Source organism: Tasmannia lanceolata, unplaced genomic scaffold (genome assembly GCF_043159265.1).
Source record: "Tasmannia lanceolata isolate RefF3 unplaced genomic scaffold, GAP_Taslan_0.1 ptg000003l, whole genome shotgun sequence".
In the NCBI taxonomy this organism is placed as follows: domain Eukaryota; kingdom Viridiplantae; phylum Streptophyta; class Magnoliopsida; order Canellales; family Winteraceae; genus Tasmannia; species Tasmannia lanceolata.
This window is the reverse complement of record NW_027518680.1, coordinates 48,511,932-48,536,299: the sequence shown is the minus strand read 5'-3', so window position 1 is coordinate 48,536,299 and position 24,368 is coordinate 48,511,932. Positions and strand designations below refer to the sequence as shown.

The following is a 24,368-nucleotide window of genomic DNA, read 5'->3' as shown; positions in this document are numbered from 1 at the left end:
CCTATCTTGCCACCATCATTTGAGTGCAAGTATCCTTACTGGGAGTCCTATACTACCGAGTTTATCCATATACCCTTCTGATGACTTGTAGGGTCCCTTTGTGTGGCCGTCATGCTGCCGAATTTTACCCAACACATTTTCAGTGTGATTGCTATCGTTTAGGGTTATTGATAAATCATGTGTTTATCTTACCGTGACCCTTCTTACAATTGTTAAGTTGTTAGTTCTTACCCAAGGGAGAGATGTGTTTGTGTTATCTCTTATTTCAACTTGTGTATAGCATTCAACGAGATTGCCTCACACTAAAGTTAGTGTTTGTCATTTTCATGACAGGAGTCAGACCTAACTGACCTCACCCATCTGCTGCACCAGTTTCATTTCATTTTACCCAGATAAAATGGCTGTACCTATGGACATCCTAGCGGGAGTGGTAGAAGTTCTGAAGGAAGTATCTAGAGAAATGTCAAGTGTGAAGGAGGAGGTGGCCCTTCTGAAAACAAAAGATGATGGAAAATTCGTGATTTCCGAAGTGATAGAATTTCTAGGGGAAGTATCTAGAGAAATGTCCAGTGTGAAGGAGGAAGTGGCATTTTTTAAAACAAAAGATGATGGAAAATCCGTGATTTTTGAGGACTCTGTAGTCCAAAATCATCCTCATGTGACCCTCGATCCTATCAAGGCCATGATAGCACATATTGGTGATTCTGAAGAAGAACAACTTACTGAAGAGAAGTGTTTTACACCTCCCACTGTCGTAGGAAAGGAGAAAGAATTTGCTGACGAGGTTGAGAAGTTGTCTCCTATGATCCCTATTCCTGTCTCAGTCACGGTATCACATATTGATAATTCCAACAGCAAGCAACATGTCGAAGAAAAGTGTCTCCCATCTCTCATTTCAGTAGGAAAGGTGAAGGAACGTGTTAAAGAAATTGAAGAATTGACCATTGATCACCAAAACGTGAAGAATCCAAGGAACGATAGCAAATCAGTTCCTGATTCTAAGAAGATCAACATTATTGAGTAGTCCCATCAAGCATCTCAACCTGTCATGCAGAAGTCTGGTCAAGGAGATGAGAAACCAGCACGAAAACCTAAGAAGAAGTTCTCTCCATTACCGAAACCTCCAACGGTCATTCTCCGAAAACTTATTAAGGATGGACAGTTGAAACTCATGGCTCATAAGCCACCTCCTAAGGTTCTTCCAAGGTTCTACAACAAGGATGAATACTGTGAATATCACCAAGGCCCTGGTCACATCACCAATCGTTGTCGCTCCCTCAGATTTGCGATCCAGGACCTCATAGATAGGGATCGTCCCATTTGGCCTGGGCTTAATGCTAATCAGAATCCTTAACCTAGACGTGTTGATATTTCTCAAGCTGCTACTAAAGCTAACTTAACAGTTGAGCCTTTTGAAGATCTCTCTGTCCTCATTCGTCCCACATTTGAATTAGGAGGTACTTCAGCTGCAAATTTGAGAATGTCAGAGCTAGAAATGTCAGGAGGTAGTTATATGCCAGCTAGACCGTTACCGATGCCAGTTATTGAAGATCAGCTGAAGCCAGGTCAACAGGACCTACACCAGGGTTGAACCCCTAGTTATGGACATCATGGAGGAAGGAGTGCCACCCATAACCTTTCAATGCCAGTTCATTTGCCATCCAAGAAGTGTCATGTGTTGTTTGTCTTTCGTTGAGTGTACACCAACTTTCTTCTCTCAAAGTTGGTAAGTTTTACTGTGTTGATATAAAAAAAAAAGTGTCATGTTTGTCAGTCGTGTTCATTCAAAGTCAATGTGTTGTCTTTTGTCAAATCCAATGTAGAACCCATTGAGGTACGTAAAAAAAAAGTCATCAATGTACTTGAAATTTCTGTTGAACTAAAGATTTGATTCCAGCATTATCAGTATTCTTGTGATTCACTCTTGGATCTAATGTTTAAATGACTAAAACACCTTCTCGGATGAGAATGTAGACGAAATTCCCCTCGAGATCTGAAACATGATCAAACGAGAGGAAGAGCGTCGAGTATAGCCACTCAAAGAAGAAATCAAAGCTGTTGATAGTGGTATCGAAATCCGAAACTCGGAAAAGACGGATTGACAAAACTTTATCTCCCGAGGAGCGCAAAGAATTGATAAACCTATTTAGAAGGGTTTGAGGTAGTCTTGCTTGATCCTATAAGGATAAACCGGGTGAATGTCCTGTCGTAATGAAAAGCAAGACTCCATCAGCTTTACACATTAAGTCGAAAAGTAAGAATTTAAGAGAAATGAACATCAGACATCCAGTGGAGCTGATGAGAAATTGAGAGAAGACTTTCCAGAAAATGAAGTCATAGAATGAGCCTCAAAAGAACACTTGGGTTGCACATCTTTGATGAGATTCCAAGTTGGAATATTTCATGATTACGGACAATTCTTATGTCCAAAAGAAAGAAAGCATTCAAAAGAAAAGAAAAGTATAAGAGAAAGACAAAAGGGGAAGGGAATGTGTCCTTAAGACATCTTCTTAAGAATATCAAAAACTCAAATGATGGAGTCAATGGGATAAATTGAATATGGAATTGTCTTCAGCATATGGAGACTAATGATAGTTGAAGAATCTCGAACATAAAATTCGAGATTTCTGAGATGAGAGTGGAGCATCGTGGTTGAAGTCTTGCATGAAAAGACCGCCAGACTCCTCGACGAAAACATTGAAAGCCGTTGAACCTTATTTTTCAAAAGCTTACACGTTAAAACACCAGGAGGCCATCCTTGGACATTTGAACCTTTATAACCAAAATCCCAACGTTTAAAAAATCCTTTTCTGAGCCCTTTGAGCCAACACTTTAAAACCAAACAATTCTTTCAACCACATTGTAAACCAGGGGCATTATGCACCCGAACTACGTCGGACCTGATCCCCACCTCTTTCGGGGTACGTAGGCAACCTAATCAACTCAGGTTCGGTCATCCTTGGCGATAAAAGCTAAGTCATCCTCCTTCCAAAATTTTGAAGCTAAAAAGCTAAACCATTCTTTGTAAACCCCAAAGCGAACTACGAGGACCTGATCCTCCATTTTTGGGGTACGTAGGTCCAACTCGTTTGAACTTTAGATATCTTACCCTTTTGAACCCAAGCCCACCAAGAAAGTCCTTCTGGTGAAACAAGCAGAGGTTCAAGGCAAATGAGAACAAAAATAGAAAGAAAAGAGAAGAGCGAGAGTCTGAAGACCTGCTAGGTTGAAAACCCGAAAGGGCAGCCTAGACAAAAGTGAGAATCATTTTTTTTGCTAAGTCAACAACTAAAGAGGTTGGCTTATGCAAAGTTAGGGTAGTGGTCTGCTGGGTTGAAAATTTGAAAAGGCAATCCAGTCAGGGGGAAAGACTTCTCATAAATAGAAAGTTTGTGAGATATAGAAGGAGCTCCTTAGTTATGAATTTCAAAATTCGAGTAGTGCAAGAAATTCAGACAGAAATCAAGAAAAGCGGTCTCAAGACTGAAAACCTAGAAGACATCAGTTGTGACTTCCTGGAAAGAGGAGAAATCAATGAGATGGAGAAGCAGTCTTCAAACTGGTTTGAAGCAGGATCCCGGAACCCGAGTAGTGTCAGTGATATTTACTTTGACACCTTTCTAAACTAGGGGCATTGTAACTGAGCAATCCAAATGAGATAATAACCATGACAGAAATCCTGATGGAGAAAATTAGAACTTCTTGACATGGTTTTTGAAAATATTTTGAGAGTGGCTAACCTTACTATAAAAAAAACACATCAGGTCTAAGGGTGAATCAAAAGTGAGTTGAGTCCCTCGAATAATGTATGTCTTCTTTGATAAAGTCCTTGAAAGTCTATTTGTCATTCATATTCATTTTCCTTTAAGGTCCAAGTCGTCTGGCACTGGAAGAATGGATGTATACCTTCTGAAGTAAAAAAAAGTGAATAGACCCTGGTTGGTATTAGAGAAAGGCAAGAAATATTATGTTCTGACATGATGAAGATGACAAATTTCAAGCAGTAGGTGGTGAAAAGAGTGAACCTCAAATAATGGTCAATGGAATAAGAAATTTTTCTGGCTCAACCATCATCCTATCTTTATTCCAAAGAAAGAACATATGCAAATTCAAATTTTTCTTACCTACCCTGTTTCTACTTTCCTTGGGACTTTTGTCATTGAAGTACAAATACACTAGGGGCATCTTTTATGACTTACGTCATAAAAAATATCAAACATGCAAAGGCAATCAGTGCCAATGTTTACAACAAGTTGAGATAAGAGAAGATGAGCACGTCTCAAGCCAAATCTCTAAACTCCTCAAATGAGCCATCTTTCTAAAAGAGTCAACTTCCAAAGAAAATCAATTTTCCCAGCGGAGTCTAGAATTTGCTCTCGCAACCTTCAAACCTCAGTAGAATGCTTTTCACTGGTTCAAGAAGGGTCAATACTCTGAGAACCTTGTCAAGTCACCTAAGTCTGGTCCTCAGCAAGGAACTCGTACTTCTAATTTCCTCGGCAAGAGGCAATCAGTCTAAAATAAAATCATTCAAAATCAATCAATTCTCAATAATACCCATTGGTTCCCAAGGCTTTTCATGGTCTACCATTCAGGTATACCATGGACCCATGCTTCCTGAGTGGCTCTTCGTGATTTGTCTTCTAGGTTGTATCAGGGATCCACTATCCTTATCAATTTAAGGCTCTTCGTGGTCTACCATTCACGTACACCATGGACCCTTGCTTCCTAAGTGGCTCTTCGTGATTTGTCTTCTAGGCTGTATCAGGGACCCACTATCCTTATCAATTTAGGGCTCTTCGTGGTCTACCATTCACGTACACCATGGACCTTTGCTTCCTGATTGGCTCTTCGTGATCTGTCTTTTGAGTTGTATCATGTACCCACTATCATTGTCCTTTCTTAGCTCTTCATGGTTTACCGGTCAGGTATGGCATGAACCCTTGCCTCCTTTGTGGCTCTTCGTGATATGTCCTTTCAGATATATCATGGACCCACTATTCATAGTCATTCCATTCATATCTTTTACATGTCATTGATTCTTTTCTGCTGGGCTCTTCATGGTTTATTGCCATGGACCCTAGATTCATTGCGTGGCTCTTCACGGCTTGTCACCGTGGACCCTCGATTACTTATTGGCTCTTCATAGCTTATGCTATGGACCCTTGATTCTCAGTTTTCTAACCTACCAACCACCCCATATCTTTCTAGCGAGGCTCTTCGTGGCTTATTATCATGGACCCTCGATTTCTGTTTGCGGGCTCTCCGTGGCTTACCATCATGGACCCTCAATTTCTGTTTACGGGACTCTTTGTGGTTTATTACCATGGACCCTCCACTCCTATTTGCTTGGCTCTTCACGGTTTATCGCCGTAGACCCTTGAATATTTCTTGGCTCTTCATAGCTTATAGCTATGGACGCTCGATTTCGGTCTTCCTAAGAGAATAAAAAACAACAACAACAATATCTTTCTCGTGAGGCTCTTCGTGGCTTATAGCTATGGACCCTCGATTCCTGCTTGCTTGGCTCTTCGCAGTTTATCACCGGGGACCCTTGTTCTCTTCATGACTCTTCGTGGCTTATCGCCATGGACCCTTGATCAAAATTTTCATTCAACTGGTGTTCTTTCTTATCTAATTTGGTGAAAAGCTGGACCGCAACTCTATCTAGTTATACTATTGTTCTCAAAGAAAAGTCAAGTCATGATCCGTCATTCCACAGTGTACCGCCACCCAAGTGCGGAGTCAGGAATACCTGTGTGACCGATGTGTTACCCAAGTTACATGTCTGGTGGGAGGCTGTCTCAGAAATATGTTTTAAATGCTAAGTTATGTGTCCAGCGTTTCACCAAATTACCCATAAGCCATGTTGAATGTTGAAATTTTAAAACCAAATTCTCCTTGATAACGTTCGCCCCGAGTGTAAAAAGAACCAAAGTCTCTCTGAGAGCATCTCTGAGAGCACCAAGCAAACAACCAAAATCCTTTCCATTCAAGACCCCTCAGGCATCCCTTCCATTCAAGACCCCCGAGGCATCACTTCCTTCCAGCAATTCGATCTTTTCTTTATTCCTTTCTTCAATCTTGAGCCAGTCAAAATGTGTTGTCTGTTCAACTTTGACATTCGCGCGACAAGCACGCTCTGCTAAAGAGGGGCATCTGTAGACACCTCATTTTGACCAGGCCCTAAACCCTCAATGTTTGTACAAAACCCCATCCAAATTAGAGATTTATGCCCTCAAATTCCATCCTAGGCTAGCTTAGGGTCCCACCAAGGTCCCTGCAATTTTCTGTCAAAATCCGAGCACGTTTGCCTAGCAAACGAGTTGAGAGAGAACCATAGTGTAAACCAAAAAAGGGGGTCGAATTATCCTGAACAGTGCCGAACTTGGGCCATATGGGACACACGAAACCGCACGCTCATAAAAATGTCCTGCGCTCATCAAAAAGCCGCGCGCCTTATCAATTTTTAGTGCCAATATCAATTCCAAAATAAACCTATAAAAACCCATTTAAGCCTCATTTGTGAAAGATCAAGGTTTTTCCCTAATTAAGAGAGAGAGAAAGAGAGAGAGCTTTTGCTAAAAATCCTAACTCAAAATTCCATTTTTTCCGATCAATTCCTTTCATTTCAGGCCAAATCACCGGCTAGATTCAGGCCAAAACTCCAGCCGATCCTTCTCTATTCAATTTCTGTTTTAGCAATATTTTCCTCTCCGATTATCTAGTAAAGAGCTAAGCCCTAAGCTGTAGATCTGAAAGTTATTTGTTCAAATCAAGCCTTCAATAGTTTGTATCTGCTGATTAATAAGGTTCAATAGATTTTGATTCATTTTCTGCACATTCTTTGGGCGATCTGCAACTCCAATCAGCTCTTGCTATTACTTCGAGGTATTCATCTCAAGAAAAGGTAAGATATTCATTATATTCTAGTGATTCTTACTGAGTGTTTTTGGATCATCATTCTAGCATCTTTTGGATTTTAGAGATTACTGATTTGCATGACTTTGATTAGGAAATTTGATATTTTACTATTGAGAATTCCATACAGAGATTTAGATTTAAAATCTTTGTTATTTTGAGTTTTTCTTATATATAGTAAAGTTTTTATATGTATTCAATCTCGTGATTGTGTTATGCTCTGTTCTTCCATGTATGGTGATATCTTATTTCTCATTTGATTTTTTGAATTAATAAACATAGCCACTTAGAACTATATAAAGATAGTCTTTTTTTATGCTGCTGTATTTTCAAAGTGATTTCTTGTCTATAAGATTTTTAACGTCTGCAAAAAAATTTGATTTACGGATAGGTTTCTCTTATCTATTCTTTGTTTGGAATGCTTTGTTTAAATTTAAATCTTAGGCTGTGGCGTGGAATGAAGCAAAAATTTAATTCATTCACAATCTGTTTGAATATAGAAACGAAGGATATGACATGTTCAGTTCATTCGTGTCGAGAGAAACATTTCCTTTTGGTCTTGATTTTCTTTTAGTATTTCGAGTTCAATAATCTGAAAAGTTATTTACTTTGGTTAGGATTTTGGAAACTTTGATATACTTATTTGGGTAGTGGAAGTGTGTATTTGGTTTTAGATATCTTCCTATGTTAACTTTGGTGTATAGAATGAAATAAACTTGATGCACTTGATAAAATGTAGCCATACTATTTCAGAATTTTGTCTGACAAAATGAAGTCAGTACACATATATAGCTTATCTTTTCTTTTCTTTTTTTGTATGATTTATGAGAGCTTTCTTTATGAAATTATGTTAGCATTGGATATCCTTTTAAAGCACTGTGAGGCAAATTACATTAATGAGTGCATTGAGCATGTGTTTTGTTCATATCATCTCATCCTTAATAATTACACAAGTTGAGTTTATTTCATTCCATCTTTAAGAACAGTACCTGCTTTGTCGGTTTGCATTTTTAGACTTAGATTTATTAGAAGAGATGTCAGAACCTGTATAATTTTCGCATGATCAGAGAGTTTAGGATATATGGTGATGAATAAGAAAAAGTCAAGAAATCTGGTACCTTGTGATGTGTTGTATTATGTGGTGTTTGTATAGGTTGTTCATCTCAACTAGGACCAAGGAAGTGTGAGGCTAGAGATGAAGTGGTTTTGTTGTGGTTGTCAAAAAAAAATGATAATAATACTGTTTGTACCTTAATCTGTTGGTGGAGTGGAGTTGAAGTAGTTACATATACCTTATGACATTGACAGCCCTCATTCTTGTGATACAGCCTTTACCCTTTTGATATTAACAGCCACACTTCTTTGATAATGGCAGCTCTTGTACCTCTTTGATATTGGCAGCCCTCATCTCTTTTGTAATGACAACCCTTGTATCTCTTTAATATTGGAAGCCCTCAATCTTTGGTAAGGGCAGCCCTTGCATTTCTTTGATATTGGCAGCCCTCATCTCTTTGGTAATAACACCCCCTTTTCACTTTGATGTTAGCAGCCATTACCTTGATAATAGCAGCCCTCGTTTATGTTGTATGGTGATGCAGCTAGCAGTCCCTAATTAGGTTGTGTGGATTCAATGATGCCAATAGCTGCCCTCATTTTGTTATGAAAACATAGTAATGCTCATAGCAACTATCATTTTATTTTTGGAACATTGTAATGCCCACAGCAGCATAATGTCTATAGCAATTCTTTCATTTATTTGGTAATGACCACTATCGATTCTTTAGATATTGAGATGTGATACAACAGTCTTTATCTTCTTGTTGAGACAAGGTGCCGTTTATAACATCGTGTACTACTGTGATTGGCATAATATTGTCATGCCTTAATGATTACACAAAATCAGCTAGTTAAGAGTATGATTTGAGATTTTGGGTATGAGAGTTAAGAGTATTTCCATTTTTCGTATGGAATATTTATTTTGGGTGTGTGACTTTTCAAGCTTCATGGTATGGTTCATATATATATAAACCTCTTTCGAATGAATGGACATATTTATAAGTTTGGGTCTTCATGTGACAGTTTCAATCAGAATTACTTGCATTTGTTCTACTATTTTAGTCTTTAAAGCACTTTTGTATATAGACTTGTAGTTGTGATTTCCTTTGTATAAATCTGAAGGAAGATACTAAAATACTTTCTAATTGAAGCCTGGATTAATTTTCATCTAGTATGAACATTTTTAGTTGGAACAGAGCCTTGCTAATATTGGTAGAGCAAGGATAATTAAACCATTGCTATAGTATTATCTTGTTAGAGTAATTAGAATCGAAGATGCAATGTTGATATTCTATTTGAAGTTATATGCTGTGAAATCTATTTAGTGAATCAGGAAGAACCATGTAGTTCATTATTTTGAAAAATGCAAGCCTGATTAGATTATGTCAAGTATTCACATATTCTGTTACTTCTTTGTACACGCCACATTAAATTTACACTCACTATGGGATTGCTTGTTATAGTTACTATATTAGTAGCCTTTTCATTATGAAAGGGCGATGAAGGCATTAGCCTAAGCCCATCTTTAGAGGGACTTACCAGGTCATGGTAGTACCCTCTTCCTTCTCTTTCTTTAGGAAGAAACCTTTCTAGCCTTTTAGATACCATTGAATATAAGTAGCTCTTATTCATTGCAAGGGCAATGAAAGAGCTATCTAGAGCCCTTCTTAGGAGACAAGCCGTGTCTCATTTATCCTAGTGGTTGTCATATCTTTTTAGGGAGACAAGCTATGTCTCAGCAGAAAAATCAAACTTCTTTTAGGAGACTCGCCCAGTCTCATTCTCTTATCATTTCTTTTCTTTTAGGAGACATGCTATGTCTCATTGACCCTAATGGCCATTTCCATTTGAGAGACAGGCTTTGTCTCATCTGCACACTCTTTCGGAGAAGAGCAACGCAAGACTTCATTTCTGACTCAGTCTTCTTAGGTTTTTACACCTTCTTGGGATTCCTTCCATTCTATCATCAATTTGAGACACTGATTTGCTTCGTTAAGACAACCCTTAGGCTAAAAGGGTTCCATCTTTTCATCTGACACTTCTCCAGCCTATGGATCACAGGAGTGTTCTTTTCTTTCTGATTGTCTCTTTGTTTCCCCTTTGGCTAGAAGGGAGAATCCTTTAAAAATTCAAAAATATTGAAATATTTTCAAAACAATAAAAAACACTTGGAAACTTTGAAAATTCAAAAACAACAGAAATCCAAAACCTCAAAATATCAAAAACATCTGAAAAATCTAAAACATTCTAAAAGTCTTGAGTCATTAGGAGTAGTTAGGAGAATCTGTTTCCGAACTACATTGGCTTGATCCCTTTCCATAGAGTACGTAGTGCAGCTTGGGATCTATATCCCAAGTCCAGTCAAATCTTTCAAAATAAAATTTTCAAACCTTTCAAAAACATAAAAATTCTTCAAAATCTTTTCAAAAAGATCTTCCCCTATAGTTAGGAGTCTGTTCTAGATATTTGGGGTGTTTTAGAGTTATGAGTCTGTCCTGATTGTGTTGATATGTTGTGTCTTATCGTGTGAGTGTCCCTAGAGTTAGGAGGCCTCGAGTCGTGGTCGGTTAGACAATTAGTCAAACCGATGGCTAAACTATAATATGTAGTTAGCCCATGGTTTTCCTTAGGACACACAGCCTAGTTACGCATAGGATATAGGAACCATCTGCATTAGCTTAAGGCTAACCAACTTGCATTAGTTAGGGCATATAGGGAGTCCTAAAAATTACAATTTACTTGAATTTAAGCAATCGCATAAAAAGCTTTAAAAACTAGTCAGGTCTAGTTCATCGAGTCTAGGATAGCGGTCCTAGATGGTTAGGCATCGTAGAATAGGTCATCGAACTACGTTGATTCTGATTCTTCCCGAGGCCGGGATACGTAGAGTAGCCGGGATGGATGGCCATCTTGGTCCGAGTCAAGTGTCACATTAGAGTCTAGGATTTGTCGTGTCGAGTCGTGTGTGGAGTCAAGTTGTGGTGTATGTCTTGTTGTGTTTTCTTACTTTCATGTACAGACCTTATGCCTTTAGCTATAGCATGCATGTGTTTGCACACCAGAACTTAGACACCAATTAGGTATGACACTCATAACCTAGCTATTCTTAAGTGACACTTCTCTTATTTATTTTGTGTGTGCTTATTATTCATCTCCGAGACATGCATGATCAGGTAGATGTCTTCTCGGAGATATATGTTCCCATTTCACATGACTTTCGTCCAAAACTCTTCAAAATCAATAAATAAATGGCATAAGAGACCAGGTGTTTGCAATTGAGCGGATGAGGTGCTCTAAGGACCTTCCAAATTTGTAACTAGGCACGAACCTTCTTTTATATATCTGATTATCCATTGCAACAAAGCATAGTATGGGATCTAGGGCCTACTTCCTTGGATGGCGACTCTTCTTTGTTTAAGGTACGTCTCGAATCCGGGCTAGTCCCCGAATCGAGAGGTATCTCATTTTGTATCGCCACTCATGCTGTGAGGGGCACATTCTTTCGAGAGTTCCTTAGTTGAGCTCTCCTTCACGTGGATGATCTAGAGAGACTTTCGGGGGCTCGTCCCCCGCCTCTCTCGGATCGGGGTCCACACTATTACAGCTACAAACAATAACACATACAAGGCACTAATTTTTAAGAAGGGAAGAAAAACACTTGCATTAACCAAGGAGCCTAAACGAATACAGCTATATGTCCTAATAACTTACGGATTTTATAAGAGGAAATATTACTCACTGGGGACGGGTGGTGCTCTCTCTCCCGAGGTAGCGGTGGCTTTGGTTCCGAGTAGCAACAACTATTGCAAAAGTGAGGATGTGTCGTCTACGATCAAGTTCGACTAGTTTGGAAATTTTCGGATAGCAGGTGCAACAACCGGCATAAAAATCACAGAGAGCTTAGTTGTGTAAGGAGGGATCAATAGACAACACCAAGGCTCCTTCGAAACACAATCAGATCAAGATGATTGAATCTCCTTCAACATGTCTACTAGGCTCTTTTGACAACCTTGAGAGGAGGATTTGGGTTAGCAATTGAGAACCAGGAAGTTAGTGATGTCTGATCCGTCCAAAGCTCATGAAGACTTTTCATGCCAGACAAAATATCAATGTTGGTGATACCTTCTTATGGAGGAATTCAAAATGAAAAGGAAACAGCAACTACACGTTTGGCATATGAGTTATCCTCTTATAATAGAATATAATAATATCTATATAAAGATCACTCTCTCAATTCTGTACCTGATCGTAGCAGCTATTGGTCAGCATTTCCTATCTAATTATGGAATCTTAGCTCTCAACTTATACTAGAATCTTCTCCTCTCTAGTATGCCAAAAGTCCCAGCCGGTTCCTAATGGAAATAGTCCAATTTGAGTGGTTCACATGCCTTATTTGCTATGCAAGCAATATTCAAAACAATGAATTATTAATTGTCCCATTTTCCATGTGAATGCATTTCCCATATAGCTGAAATTCAAAAGAGGAAACCTACCATGATTAAATCATGACCAAGATCGCACTTCCTAATATATCCTACCTACTAGTCTAAGATTCTATTCAAAATCAAATGAAACATAGGCGAATGTGTCTTACTCGGTAAATCCAATTGGACTTAACCAAATAAGCATCCTTTAGAAGATGCTTAAAAAGGACTATACTCCATTTATAACAGCACCCCTTACAATCTTAAAAGTCTTATTCTTAAACACCATGCTTCAATTTGAAAAAGGCACCCCTTCTCAAGCAAATACGCATAAGCTAAATTTTGATAACGACACCCATTAGAAAATAAAGTCATATGTTCAATTGATAAGGACAAGTATATATATAAAAAAAATACTTGGGACCGGGTATTACATCATACCCCCCTAAAAAGAATTTCGTCCTCGAAATTCACATCCCTGGCGCTTGAAAAAGCTGGGGGTAGTTTTTCTGCATCTCCTCCTCAAGCTCCCAAGTTGCCACTCGCTCAGAGTGATTTCTCCATTGAACCCTTACATAAGGAATGGTGTGTCTGCTAAGAACTTGGTTCTTTCGATCAACGATATGCACCGGGTGTTCCTCATATGACAAATCCACTCTAATCTGCAAAGGGGCCAATTCTACCACACGGTCTGGGTCCGGAACATACTTCTTCAACATAGAGACGAGGAAGAAATTATGTACCGCGGCCAACCCGGGAGGTAGTGCGAGACGATATGCTACTGTCCCGACCCTTTCAAGAATTTCGTATGGCCCAAAATACTTGGGACTCAACTTTCCTCTGATGTCAAATCTGACCACCCCCTTAGTGGGAGACACCCTCAAGAAAACATGATCTCCAACCTCAAATTCAAGCTCACGCCTCCTGACATCATCGTAGCTCTTCTGCCTGCTCTGTTCTGTTATGCTCGGAGACGCTCTCTGATCAGACAAACCTTTGCTTCTACCTGTTGCACTAACTCCGGGCCCAAAATCTGTCTCTCACCAACCACATCCCAATGGATGGGAGACCTGCACTTCCTACCATAGAGTGCTTCATAAGGGGCCATCTGAATGCTGGATTGGTAACTATTGTTGTATGCAAACTCCACCAAAGGTAGCTGCCGATCCCAAGAACCTCTAAAATCCAAGGCACATGCTCTCAGCATGTCCTCCAATATCTGGATTGTCCGCTCCGACTGCCCATTGATTTGTGGATGATACGTTGTACTGAAGTTCAACCTAGTTCCCAAAGCCTTGTGGAGACTCCCCAAAAACTGAGACGCAAACCTCAAATCTCTGTCTGACACAATTGACACTGGCACTCCATGTAGCCTGACAATCTCCTCCAAGTACCACTCTGCCATCTGATCTAGGGTCGAACCCACTCTATAAGCCAAGAAGTGAGCCGACTTAGTCAACCTGTCGACTATCACCCAAATGGCATCATTCTTCTTCAATGTCTTTGGCAAACCGGTCACAACGTCCATAGTGATATGCTCCCATTTCCACTCTAGGATAGGAAGGGGCTCTAACTTCCCTGCAGGTCTCTGACGCTCTATCTTGACCTGCTGGCAGATTATACAACGAGCCACAAACTCTGCAATCTCTCGTTTCATGTTATTCCACCAGAAGATTTCTCTGAGGTCCCTGTACATTTTGGTGCCTCCAGGGTGCACCGAATAACTAGAACTATGGGCCTCATCCATAATCTCCCTCTTGAGATCCGCATCAGCAGGCACACACAACCGAGTTCCGAACCTCAAGGACCCATCCTCATGGACTCTAAAATATGATTGGGATCCTGCCTCAACTCCTGCCCTGATCTTTTGGAGTCTCTCATTAGTACTCGGAGGAATCTTTAATCTCTCTAACAAAGTGGGCTGAACTCTCAGGTTCACAATTTGCACACTAGGCTCATGATGTCTGACCTCAAAACTCAACCTCGTCAAGTCCTCAATGATCTGTCGCTGATTAGTTATCAAAGATGCCATTTTACCCTGGGCCTTTCTGCTCAAAGCATCTGCTACTACATTAGCTTTCCTTGGATTGTAGCTAATGGTCAGGTCATAGTCTTTCAACAATTCAAGCAATCTCTTCTGACACATATTTAGCTCCTTCTGCATGAACAAGTACTTTAGGCTTTTATGGTTAGTGAAGCCCTCACATGGCTCCCCATAAAGGTAGTGTCTCCAAATCTTCAATGCAAACACCACTGCTGCTAACTCTAGATCATGCGTCGGGTAGGTCTGCTCATATGGCTTCAACTGCATGGAAGCATAGGCCACTACCTTCCCATGCTACATCAACACACATCCCAAACTACTCTTAGAGGCATCACTATATATGGTGAATCCTCCACTCCTAGATGGTATAGTGAGGTTCGGGGCCGACACTAACCTTCGCTTCAACTCTTGGAAACTCTCCTCGCACTTATCAGACCATTCAAACTTGGTTCCTTTATGTGTCAGACGGATCAGTGATGCGGCAAGCCGTGAGAATCTCTCTATGAATTTCCTGTAATATCCCGTCAGACCTAAGAAACTGCGAACCTCTGCGACATTAGTCGGCCTGCTCCAATCCACCACCAAGCATCTGCGCTTCCTCTAAGCATGAATGTGGCCGCTACTACTTTGTCCTACTCTGTCATCCCCAGGAACTCGAAGATTTTCTCTTTCACTTGCAACCATTCATCAGCTACGAGGGGATTAGTGGTCCCTCCAAATGTACTAGCCATCCTCTGAAATTCGGTCATCCTACTCTGCTGACGAGGCTCGACCTATGGCGGCTACGGCTGATGTTGTTGTTGTTGTTGGGTCACTACGCCAACCAAAGTCTCCATCATACGCTCTAATCGGGGTAACCATGGCTCTTCATGATGAGTCCCTCACTCTGTAGTATGGACGATAGGGGTGGGACACTCCACCTGATGAGCCCCCCCCCCCCCCCCCCCCCCTCTGCAGTATGGACAATTGGGGTGGGAGGCTCCTCTTCATGTGTTGGGTTTGGCTATAGTGGGGCCGGTACAGGGTTTCGCTGAACTCGGGTCCGCACAGCAACAGGGGCACGAACAAGGTTAGCTGCTCTCTTGGTACAAGCCTTACATATCCCAACAATAGCAAATACTAGTAAGGCTCCATGTCATAAAATACATGCATAATAATAATAATAATAATAATCGAAAGGTAGTAAAAATATAATTTGCCTAAGGTACTACAGGTTCTTATACCTATTGCTCTTATACCACTTTAACTGTCATGCCCCAAACCCGGAATACATGGTAAGGTGCACGTGACAACCGCCGCACACCCATAGGGTCGCCCCTACAAGCATGCAAGGCTTCTTTACACCAAATATTTTCAACATTTAGAGCGACTAATAAAGAAGAAAAATTTAGTCTCAATTAAAGCTCAAATGAAATACATCTATAGGTCCATAATTATAAATCCAACAATAATTATTCAACGACAATCACCTTAATAAAATAACAAAAGTCTCTAAACTCGAATAATGAAAGAAAGAAGGAAATCTCCTGGGCTCCAATCCATGTGCTTGAGCTCAACACGTCTACCGCTGCTCCTCGGTATCTGAAAGTTGTTAAATCACATAATGAGCTAACAGCCCAGCTGATTTTCCAAATCCAAGTCAGCTAATAGGAAAACAAAAAAATGCTGGTCTGGAAATAGAAGTTACATGCCATAAAATTTTAGTCTATGCAGAAATTGATAAGAAACAAGAAATCATTTCTACATAAGCTACGTAAGAAAATACATGTTTTTACTAATAACGGTTCCAACCACTCGGCTATGCAATTTTCCACTTTAAAGTCAATGACAAAGAATATATATTTCCAAACACTTGGTTTTGCAGTTTTACACTTTGAAATCAAATACTTAACAGTCTTCTCTGTGGCCAATTTCCCACCTTATTGGCAAGTAGCGTACCCCAAGGCGAACACTCATTTGCAGCACTCACTAGTCCTAAAGCGCGCAATGTAATAATATCAATAGCCAGAGGACTTCCTACTGGCCGCCCGAGATCAACCTTACGAGCAAATAAACTCGACCGGTCTACGTGATCACGTCCAGTGTACCCCCCACTGGCAGGTTGGGCAATAGATCCCCACCAGAGATCAACGTTACTAGCGGAACCCATTCCATACCAAGACTGTATACAAATATAGAGAGAAGCAATTTAATGTCTGCAATATCGTCCCATAAATTTTGTAGATGTTTCAAACCATTGGGGGCTTCCCCGTGCCAAAACATTGAAACCATGTCATAAATAAAATGTTTTTCAATAGTCTTTTATGTTGTGCTTTCAAAACTCACGTTAGTCACAAAGCTCCTCTTTTTTTTTGTATAGATAAGAAAGCATGTTACGACTAAAGCATTTCATGGATATTGACAATTCAACCATTTAGTATGACATGCTAAAAGAGATCAGTGAGAAACCTTTTCAAAACAATTCCATATACTGAACTATAATAAAAGCTTCCATCAAATCTAAGTATATGAAAATACTAGTAATACACTGACATAGGGTAGGATCACCTCCCTTAAGCGCGATCTCCAAAAAATTTCTTTTGCAAGGTCAAGACCCACGGAGAAGATATTCCTAAAGCATAGATAAATATGACGTAAAGTAGGTGGCTGAAATCATATAAAAATCTAGAGTTATATAGGATTGCTTGGGGTGGGAATTACACCCAAGAACATTAGCTATAAGAACTGTTGTAACAATCCCATTTACTGAAGTTTTGGTTATGAAAATAGGGCACCCGACGGTTAGCATGCATCCAAAACAAAGGGTAGTGCGTGATGGAGACGATTCCCAAAAACTGGTTTGCCAAAGCAAAACGTCAGCCCCCTTACAATGATTGTGGCTCCGAGGCATTGGAACGACGTACGTATCAATGGCTTGCAAGAAGGTTCATCCAAGTTCAGTAGCTATTACAGCTACAAACAATAACACATACAAGGCACTAATTTTTAAGAAGGGAAGGAAAACACTTGCATTAACCAAGGAGTCTAAACGAGTACAGCTATATGTCCGCTATAATACCTTACAGATTTTATAAGAGGAAACATTACTCACCAGGGACGGGTGGTGCTCTCTCTCTCCCGAGGTAGCGGTGGAGTTGGTTTTAAGTAGCAACAACTATTTCAAGAGTGAGAATGTGTCGTCTATGATCAAGTTCGACTAGTTTGGAAATTTCCGGATTGCGGGTGCAACAACCGGCATAAAAATCACAGAGAGCTTAGTTGTGTAACTAGGGATCAATAGACATCACCAAAGCTCCTTTGAAACCCAATCAGATCAAGATGATTGAATCTCCTTCAACATGTCTAATAGGCTCTTTTGACAACTTTGAGAGGAGGATTTGGGTCAGCAATTTAGAACCAGGAAGTTAGTGATGTCTGATCCGTCCAAAGCTCATGAAGACTCTTCATTCCAGACAAAATACCAATGTTGGTGATACCTTCTTATGTAAGAATTCAAAATGAAAAGGAAACATCAACTACACATTTGGCATATGAGGAATTCTCTTATAATAGAATATAATAATATCTATATAAAGATCACTCTCTCAGTTCTGTACCTAATCATAGCATCTATTGGTCAACATTTCCTATCTAATTATGGAATCTTAGCTCTCAAATTATCCTAGAATCTTCTCCTTTCTATTATGCCAAAAGTCCCATCCGTTTCCTAATGGATATAGTCCAATTTGAGTCGTTCACATGGCTTATTTGTTATGCAAGCAATATTCAAAACAATGAATTATTAACTGTCCCATTTTCCATGTGAATGCACTTCCCATATAGCTGAAATTCAAAGGAGGAAACCTACCAAGATTAAATCATGACCAAGATAGCACTTCCTAATATATCCTACCTACTAGTCTAAGATTCTATTCAAAATCAAATGAAACATAGGGGAATGTGTCTTACTCTGTCAATCCAATTGGACTTAACAAAATAAGCATCCTTTAGAAGGTGCTTAAAAAGGACTTTACTCCATTGATAGCAGCACCCCTTTCAATCTTAAAAGTCTTATTCTTAAATACCATGCTTCAATTTGAAAAAGATACCCCTTCTCAAGCAAATATACATAAGATAAATTTTGATAACGACACCCATTAGAAAATAAAGTCATATGTTCAATTGATAAGGACAACTATATATATGAGAAAACGGTTCCTACATATGTGTAGAGAGTTCTCTACACACTAGCTTAAAATACAGTGGGGGCCCACATTGTTTGGGTGATCCAAGCCATCCATTTTAAAGGCCCTCACATAGATAGGGTGTCTACAAAAAATCAGATCCATAGGATCATCCCAACCCTACGATTTGTGGAGGTAAAATGGATGTCTTTAAACCTTCACAAATTAGTCCATTTTTTGCCTCCACAATTCGAATGGTTAGGATGATCCTATGGATTTGATTTTTTTGTGGACACCCTATCTGTGTGAGGGCCTTAAAAATGAATGGTTTGGATCACCCAAATAATGTGGCCCCCACTGTATTTTAAGCTAGTGTGTAGATAACTTATCTACACATGTGTGTAGGAACCGTTTTCTCATATATATATATATATATATATATATACTTGGGACCGGGTATTGCAATTTTTCGTTGGGGAATTTCATTGATTACGTTCTCGCGAGAAAAGTATAGTTAGCATATTTAAAGGAAGGTTTCATTGAGAAATTTTTCCAGTCATATGGTAAGGAAAAAGCATAAAAAGAGTAGAAGTCATTGGGAAGTGTAATCAAACATGTAATAGGAAAATTCCCCTCTAACTATAGCCTTTCAAATCTCAACTGTGGGCTATATGTTTCAAAAATACCAACTAAAATACCAATAATAATAGTAATAATAATAATAATAACAACCTAAAGTTGGTCTCTTTCTTATAAAATAGGCAATAGCTTTGGATCATGAAGCCTCCTCAAACTCCTAATGATCTTGGACAACCAGTTTTCAGGTAACACTTTTCTTCTGTAGCCTTGCCATGATCGACCATCTGGGATGTCGATTCATAGATCCAATGCTCTAGAGTTGCCTGATCACGGTCTGATCCTCCTAGTCATTGCTTTGTGCGATCCGATCAACGGAATCGGTATTCCAAAACAACCAACTTTTGATTGGCTAAGATGCACATGTATTGATCCCCTTATTGGAGTCGGGTCTCTCACAAAATTAAGTTCCAATTAATATAAAAACCCCAATTTTTGGACCTTGGGTCAGTTGTTAGGGGTTGTTTGGATATGTTGACATTAGAATCCAGGTTTTAGTTTGAAAGTGGTGTAAAATTCTTGATTTTACAATTCATTATCCTAGATTTTAAGTAGTATATACAGGTTTTAGAAATCTCTCCCCCATCCTGAGATTTTTAAAACGTCCAAACGAGACGATCTCCTACGCTCTAGCTCGACGTAAAGAAGGGCGAGAAACCAGAAAACTATGGACGGACTCTGTCTCCCATGAAGGATTTTGAGGAAATCCATAATTCTAAAATATGTGTATCCAAACGGCTCTAGGGGTATGTCCTCTACTCTTAGGTCCTTAACCTGTTAAAAAAACATGGTCATCCATGTTATAAACATGGTTTTAATTAATATCGACCGAAATCCGAAATTTTGGGTTTCGATCGGGACTGACACCGAAACGGCACATACCCAACACAATACTTTATTTCGCCGAAATTTTGAGAATGACGGTCCGAAATTTCGTTAATTTCGGCATTGCGACCAAAATTTGATTACTTAGGGTGTTGTACAGAATTTCGGGGTGAATTTCAACAAAATTTCAGCGAAATTATTGAGAATTTGGAATTTCTTACTTGGCAGCTGGCATGTGAAACATGGGTTTGGTAGATTCTTCACTAGGCAGTAGGCAATGATTCATTTTTTACTTGGAAGTTGGCAACGATTCCTTTTTTACTTGGTTGATAATAATCATCGTGCAAGTTGCATGTGAACCCATGTGCAATGATTCCTTTTTTACTTGGAAGTCGGCAACTTGTATGGAAAAGTTAGAAATTTGACCGACATTATTTCTTATCTCTTACCCATTCTTGCATGGGTGGATAATATACATCACAGGGACACCCTGTATGGAAAAACCTTATACAAAGCAAATACAACCCATACGGTAAATCTCATATTTAGAAAGTAGAGGAGAGAGTGGATAGCCGCCAGTAGGGCTGCAACGATCGGGTCGGGCGGGTCGGGTTTTGGAGAACCCAACCCTACCCGAGAAATATCTCGGGTAGGTTCGGGTTGGTTTTTTTTTGGGAAAACCCACGATTCCCAAACCCGGCTCTACCCATGATAAATCTCGGGTCGGGTCGGGTTGGGTTTTTTCACGTTGACACAATTTTTTAAGGAAAATTCTTGTTTGGCAAGGCAACTCAACTCATAGAAGTAGAAATTACACTCACAGTACACTTGAATCAAACAATGATGTAATTACACTCACATTATACTTGAATCAAACAATGTTGTAATCAAACAATGTTGTAATTACAATCAAACAATGCTGAGTCAAACACTTGAATCAACTCAGCTCATAGAAACAGAAATTACACTTACATACAATAACAGTGGTGCGTGGGCTTTTACTTTTAACTTTCAACTAACAATAGAAAAAAATGTACATACTATAACTTATGTAACTCGGGTCGAGTCGGGTCGGGCCCCTTCAAACCCGGCTCGACCCGAGATTCATGCGGGCTTTTAAAGCTGAACCCGGCTTGACCCGAAACCCATGAGACCTGAACCCAACCCAGGCTATTTTCGGGTCGGGTAAAACCCCGAGTTGCAGCCCTAGCCGCCAGAGACTCCATAGACTGATTGATACCATCCTTTGCTAGCAATATCCACAAGGAGATAAGATTGGGCTCAATCAAGACTAATAGCCAATAGCCACCTAAATGGTGGGCCAGACATGCCATCCAATTAATGGAAAATGCCAGACTCATACGTGGCTACTTCTCCCACCTCTCTCTCCTTCTCTCCTAATTATTATAAATAGTGGTAAGGAGGTACTGCTCTACTCATCCTTTTTCAAAGTGTATTTGTAAGAAAATGACTTCTAAGACTCTTTTCGTTTTGGGTATTTTCTTGGCTACGTTCCTGCTCATCTCCTCGGAGGTGGCAGCTAGAGAACTAGCTGAGGAAACTAATGTAGTGAAAAAGGGTGCGTTTACAATCCTTTCACTTGCCTTCCCTCAGTTTTTAAATCTCTATATGCAAATAAAGTTACTTTGTTTTCTTTGGAACGAAACATCTTAAATTTTAGGGAGTGTTTCACCTCCGTCGCTACTGAGTGCATCCCTTAGAAATCAGCCTTTCACTCTTTAGTGAAGGGATGGCATTAAGTTTTCTAAACTACATGCTTTGTAACAGTGTCTCCTAGACATCAGCATTTCACTCTTCTGTGAAAGACAGAGATAAATTAGTAGGTTTCATTCGATATTTCCAAAGATCATAATAGTTTCCATATTTTAGAGAGAAATAAAGAGTGTGTGTTTGTTGGGAATAAGCTAAAACGCAAATGTTAGGGACATTATTTTAAAATTTTCATGGATCCGCCGGTTTTACATAGTTTTTCATAATGTGATTGAATATTTTCTAGATTGTAGAGTTGTTTGGCGATTTTTATAAATCTGTCAGGTAAACTACTTGGAGACTGATTTATATTCCTTCTTTTTTCTGCCTTCAGTGCATATTCGGTCGCTTGCTACGTAAGATGACCATTGTATCTAAATTAAATTTTTTTTTAAATATAGGCTACTGATATTTGCACCGCAATCTTTTGATAATGATGCCCACTGCCTTCGTCTTTAACTATTTAATTGGCTGCTATGTGCTTTTTGGGAACTATAATAGCCCTTGGACAGCTGGTTAAATACTACAAGACAAGGTGATTATGCCCATTCTGAAAACATTGTAGTGGGAATATCATTGGCCTAAATATATTTTAACTGATTAGGCATATTCAGTAGGGCTGCAACTTTGGTCGGGTTTTACCCGACCCGCATCGACTCGACCCAAAAGTAACATGGGTCGGGTTTACAAATCATGGGTCTTGGGTAGGGTCGGGTTTCTAAATCAATCTTGGGTAGGGCCGGATTTAAAGGGAAAAAAAACCGGAAGCCCGACCCGACTCATATGGGTGTACTGTGACTTTCTTAAATATCTTTTGAGTAACATAGTAAATTATTTTCCAATATATTGATAGAACTGTTTTTATTTAGGTGATCATGTCCGCTATGTAAAAATAGAGTCCTTAAATTTATACTTGATGACATAAATTTAGAGATTTTTAGTGTTAAGATTTGTTTTTTTTCCCTACCGTCTTTAAAATTAGTCAATATCCTACGCTAAAAAATGAAAACATGACATGACCCGAGAAACTATCTTGGGTAGGGTTAGGTTTACGAATCTTAGGTTTTGCTCTAAAAAATTATACCCTACCCGACTCAAGATAATTCTTCAGTAGGTTAGAGTTTCGGACAATCCGACTCGCCCTACCCAAGTTGCAACCCAAATATTCAGTGAATATGCGAGACAATAAAGGGGATTTGGACAATATAGGCTACAACACCACCATGTTTTAATAATTGCACAAACTAATGTTGTCTTCTATTCTAGTTGTCTTCGGAGTGCTTTTAGGAAAGTGTAATAGCTTTTTACAGCTGTTTAAATAATTAAGGACAAGATGAATTATTGCAATTATCAAAACTTGGTAGTGCAAATATCAATAGCTTCAATTTATTTTTTTGCAGTGCAAATATCAATAGCTTCAATTTATTGCCCACTTTAAATAAGAAAATGATTTCTGCACTACAAATTTTTTTTATATGCGCGGTTCTAGCCTGTTTTGTCTTTTTACGTGGGTTGAGATGGCTCTTTGGGAACTGGGACAAGATTTTGACAGGTATTTAAATACTAAAAGACAAGGTATGTGACAGAAAATATCATTGTTGACTGGTTGTGCTCATAACCTTACCTTTGGATATTGTAGCCATTTATTTTCATTGATAACGATTTCCCTCATGGTGATAGGACCACGTATATTTCTCGATATAGATGACCGTCTTCTTTTGGATACATGTAACCCTTTTATGCTTTAAAATACAGATGGTGTGGAGGATGCCAAGTATGGAGGTGGTTGTGGATATAACTGTGGAGGTGGGGGTGGAGGCTACGGACATGGTGGTGGTGGTGGAGGCTACGGACGTGGTGGTGGTGGAGGCTATGGACGTGGTGGGGGTGGAGGCTATGGACGTGGTGGTGGCGGTGGAGGTTGCCATTGCTGCGGTAGCTATGGTTGCCGATGCTGCATGGCAGGGCAGGTTTCCACTGAGGAAACCGAAGCCAAGCCACACAACTGAGACCCTGGTATTTCTACCGCCGTATCGTACCGCCTTATGTAATTATGAAATAATGCATGAATTTGAGGGACACATCTTAGTGTCTTGCAAAATAACATGCCAGTTTGATCATCTACAAATATTGTAATGGTTTTCTTAATATAAATCTCTCCATCCCTGTCTCTCATTTTACTGTTAAGACTTAAGAGGCACGCGGTGGTATATAACAATAGAAATATGTAGGACTTGCTAGGGAATTTTGAAGAAACGCATTGCCCGGATGACTTTTGCATGAGAGAACAGCCACAAACGATTACTATTCATTTAATTCATCTAAGGAAGTTGTTCACTCCGGCAAAAGTTAGCTGTTCTCTTCGGTAAACGTTAGCGGAGAAAGGAATCGTGCCCTGTATATAAAGTTTCCCATACACTAGGCATGCTAGAGGTAGGTAGTTATTTTTTAATAGTCTTTTAGGGTAAAATCCCTAAAACTCATGCAACAAAACCCCGGAAACTAGTGTTTCATCAGAAGTTGCTAAAA

General features: G+C 39.5%; 1 protein-coding gene across 1 annotated transcript; it reads left to right on the top strand.

The window, feature by feature from the left end:
* Positions 1-21,490: 21,490 nt before the first annotated feature.
* Positions 21,491-24,014, top strand: LOC143855452 (uncharacterized). Its single transcript, XM_077365574.1, has 2 exons — positions 21,491-21,648; positions 23,595-24,014. The coding sequence occupies exons 1-2, from the start codon at positions 21,537-21,539 to the stop codon at positions 23,846-23,848; spliced, it is 366 nt and encodes a 121-aa protein (XP_077221689.1). The 5' UTR covers positions 21,491-21,536; the 3' UTR covers positions 23,849-24,014.
* The last annotated feature ends 354 nt before the right edge of the window (positions 24,015-24,368 follow it).

Excerpts from the sequence above, each read along its gene's own strand:
- LOC143855452 (XM_077365574.1), top strand. The coding sequence starts at position 21,537 with ATGACTTCTAAGACTCTTTTCGTTTTGGGTATTTTCTTGGCTACGTTC. Across the intron at positions 21,649-23,594 it reads AACTAATGTAGTGAAAAAGG|ATGGTGTGGAGGATGCCAAG; the intron begins GTGCGTTTACAA and ends TTTAAAATACAG.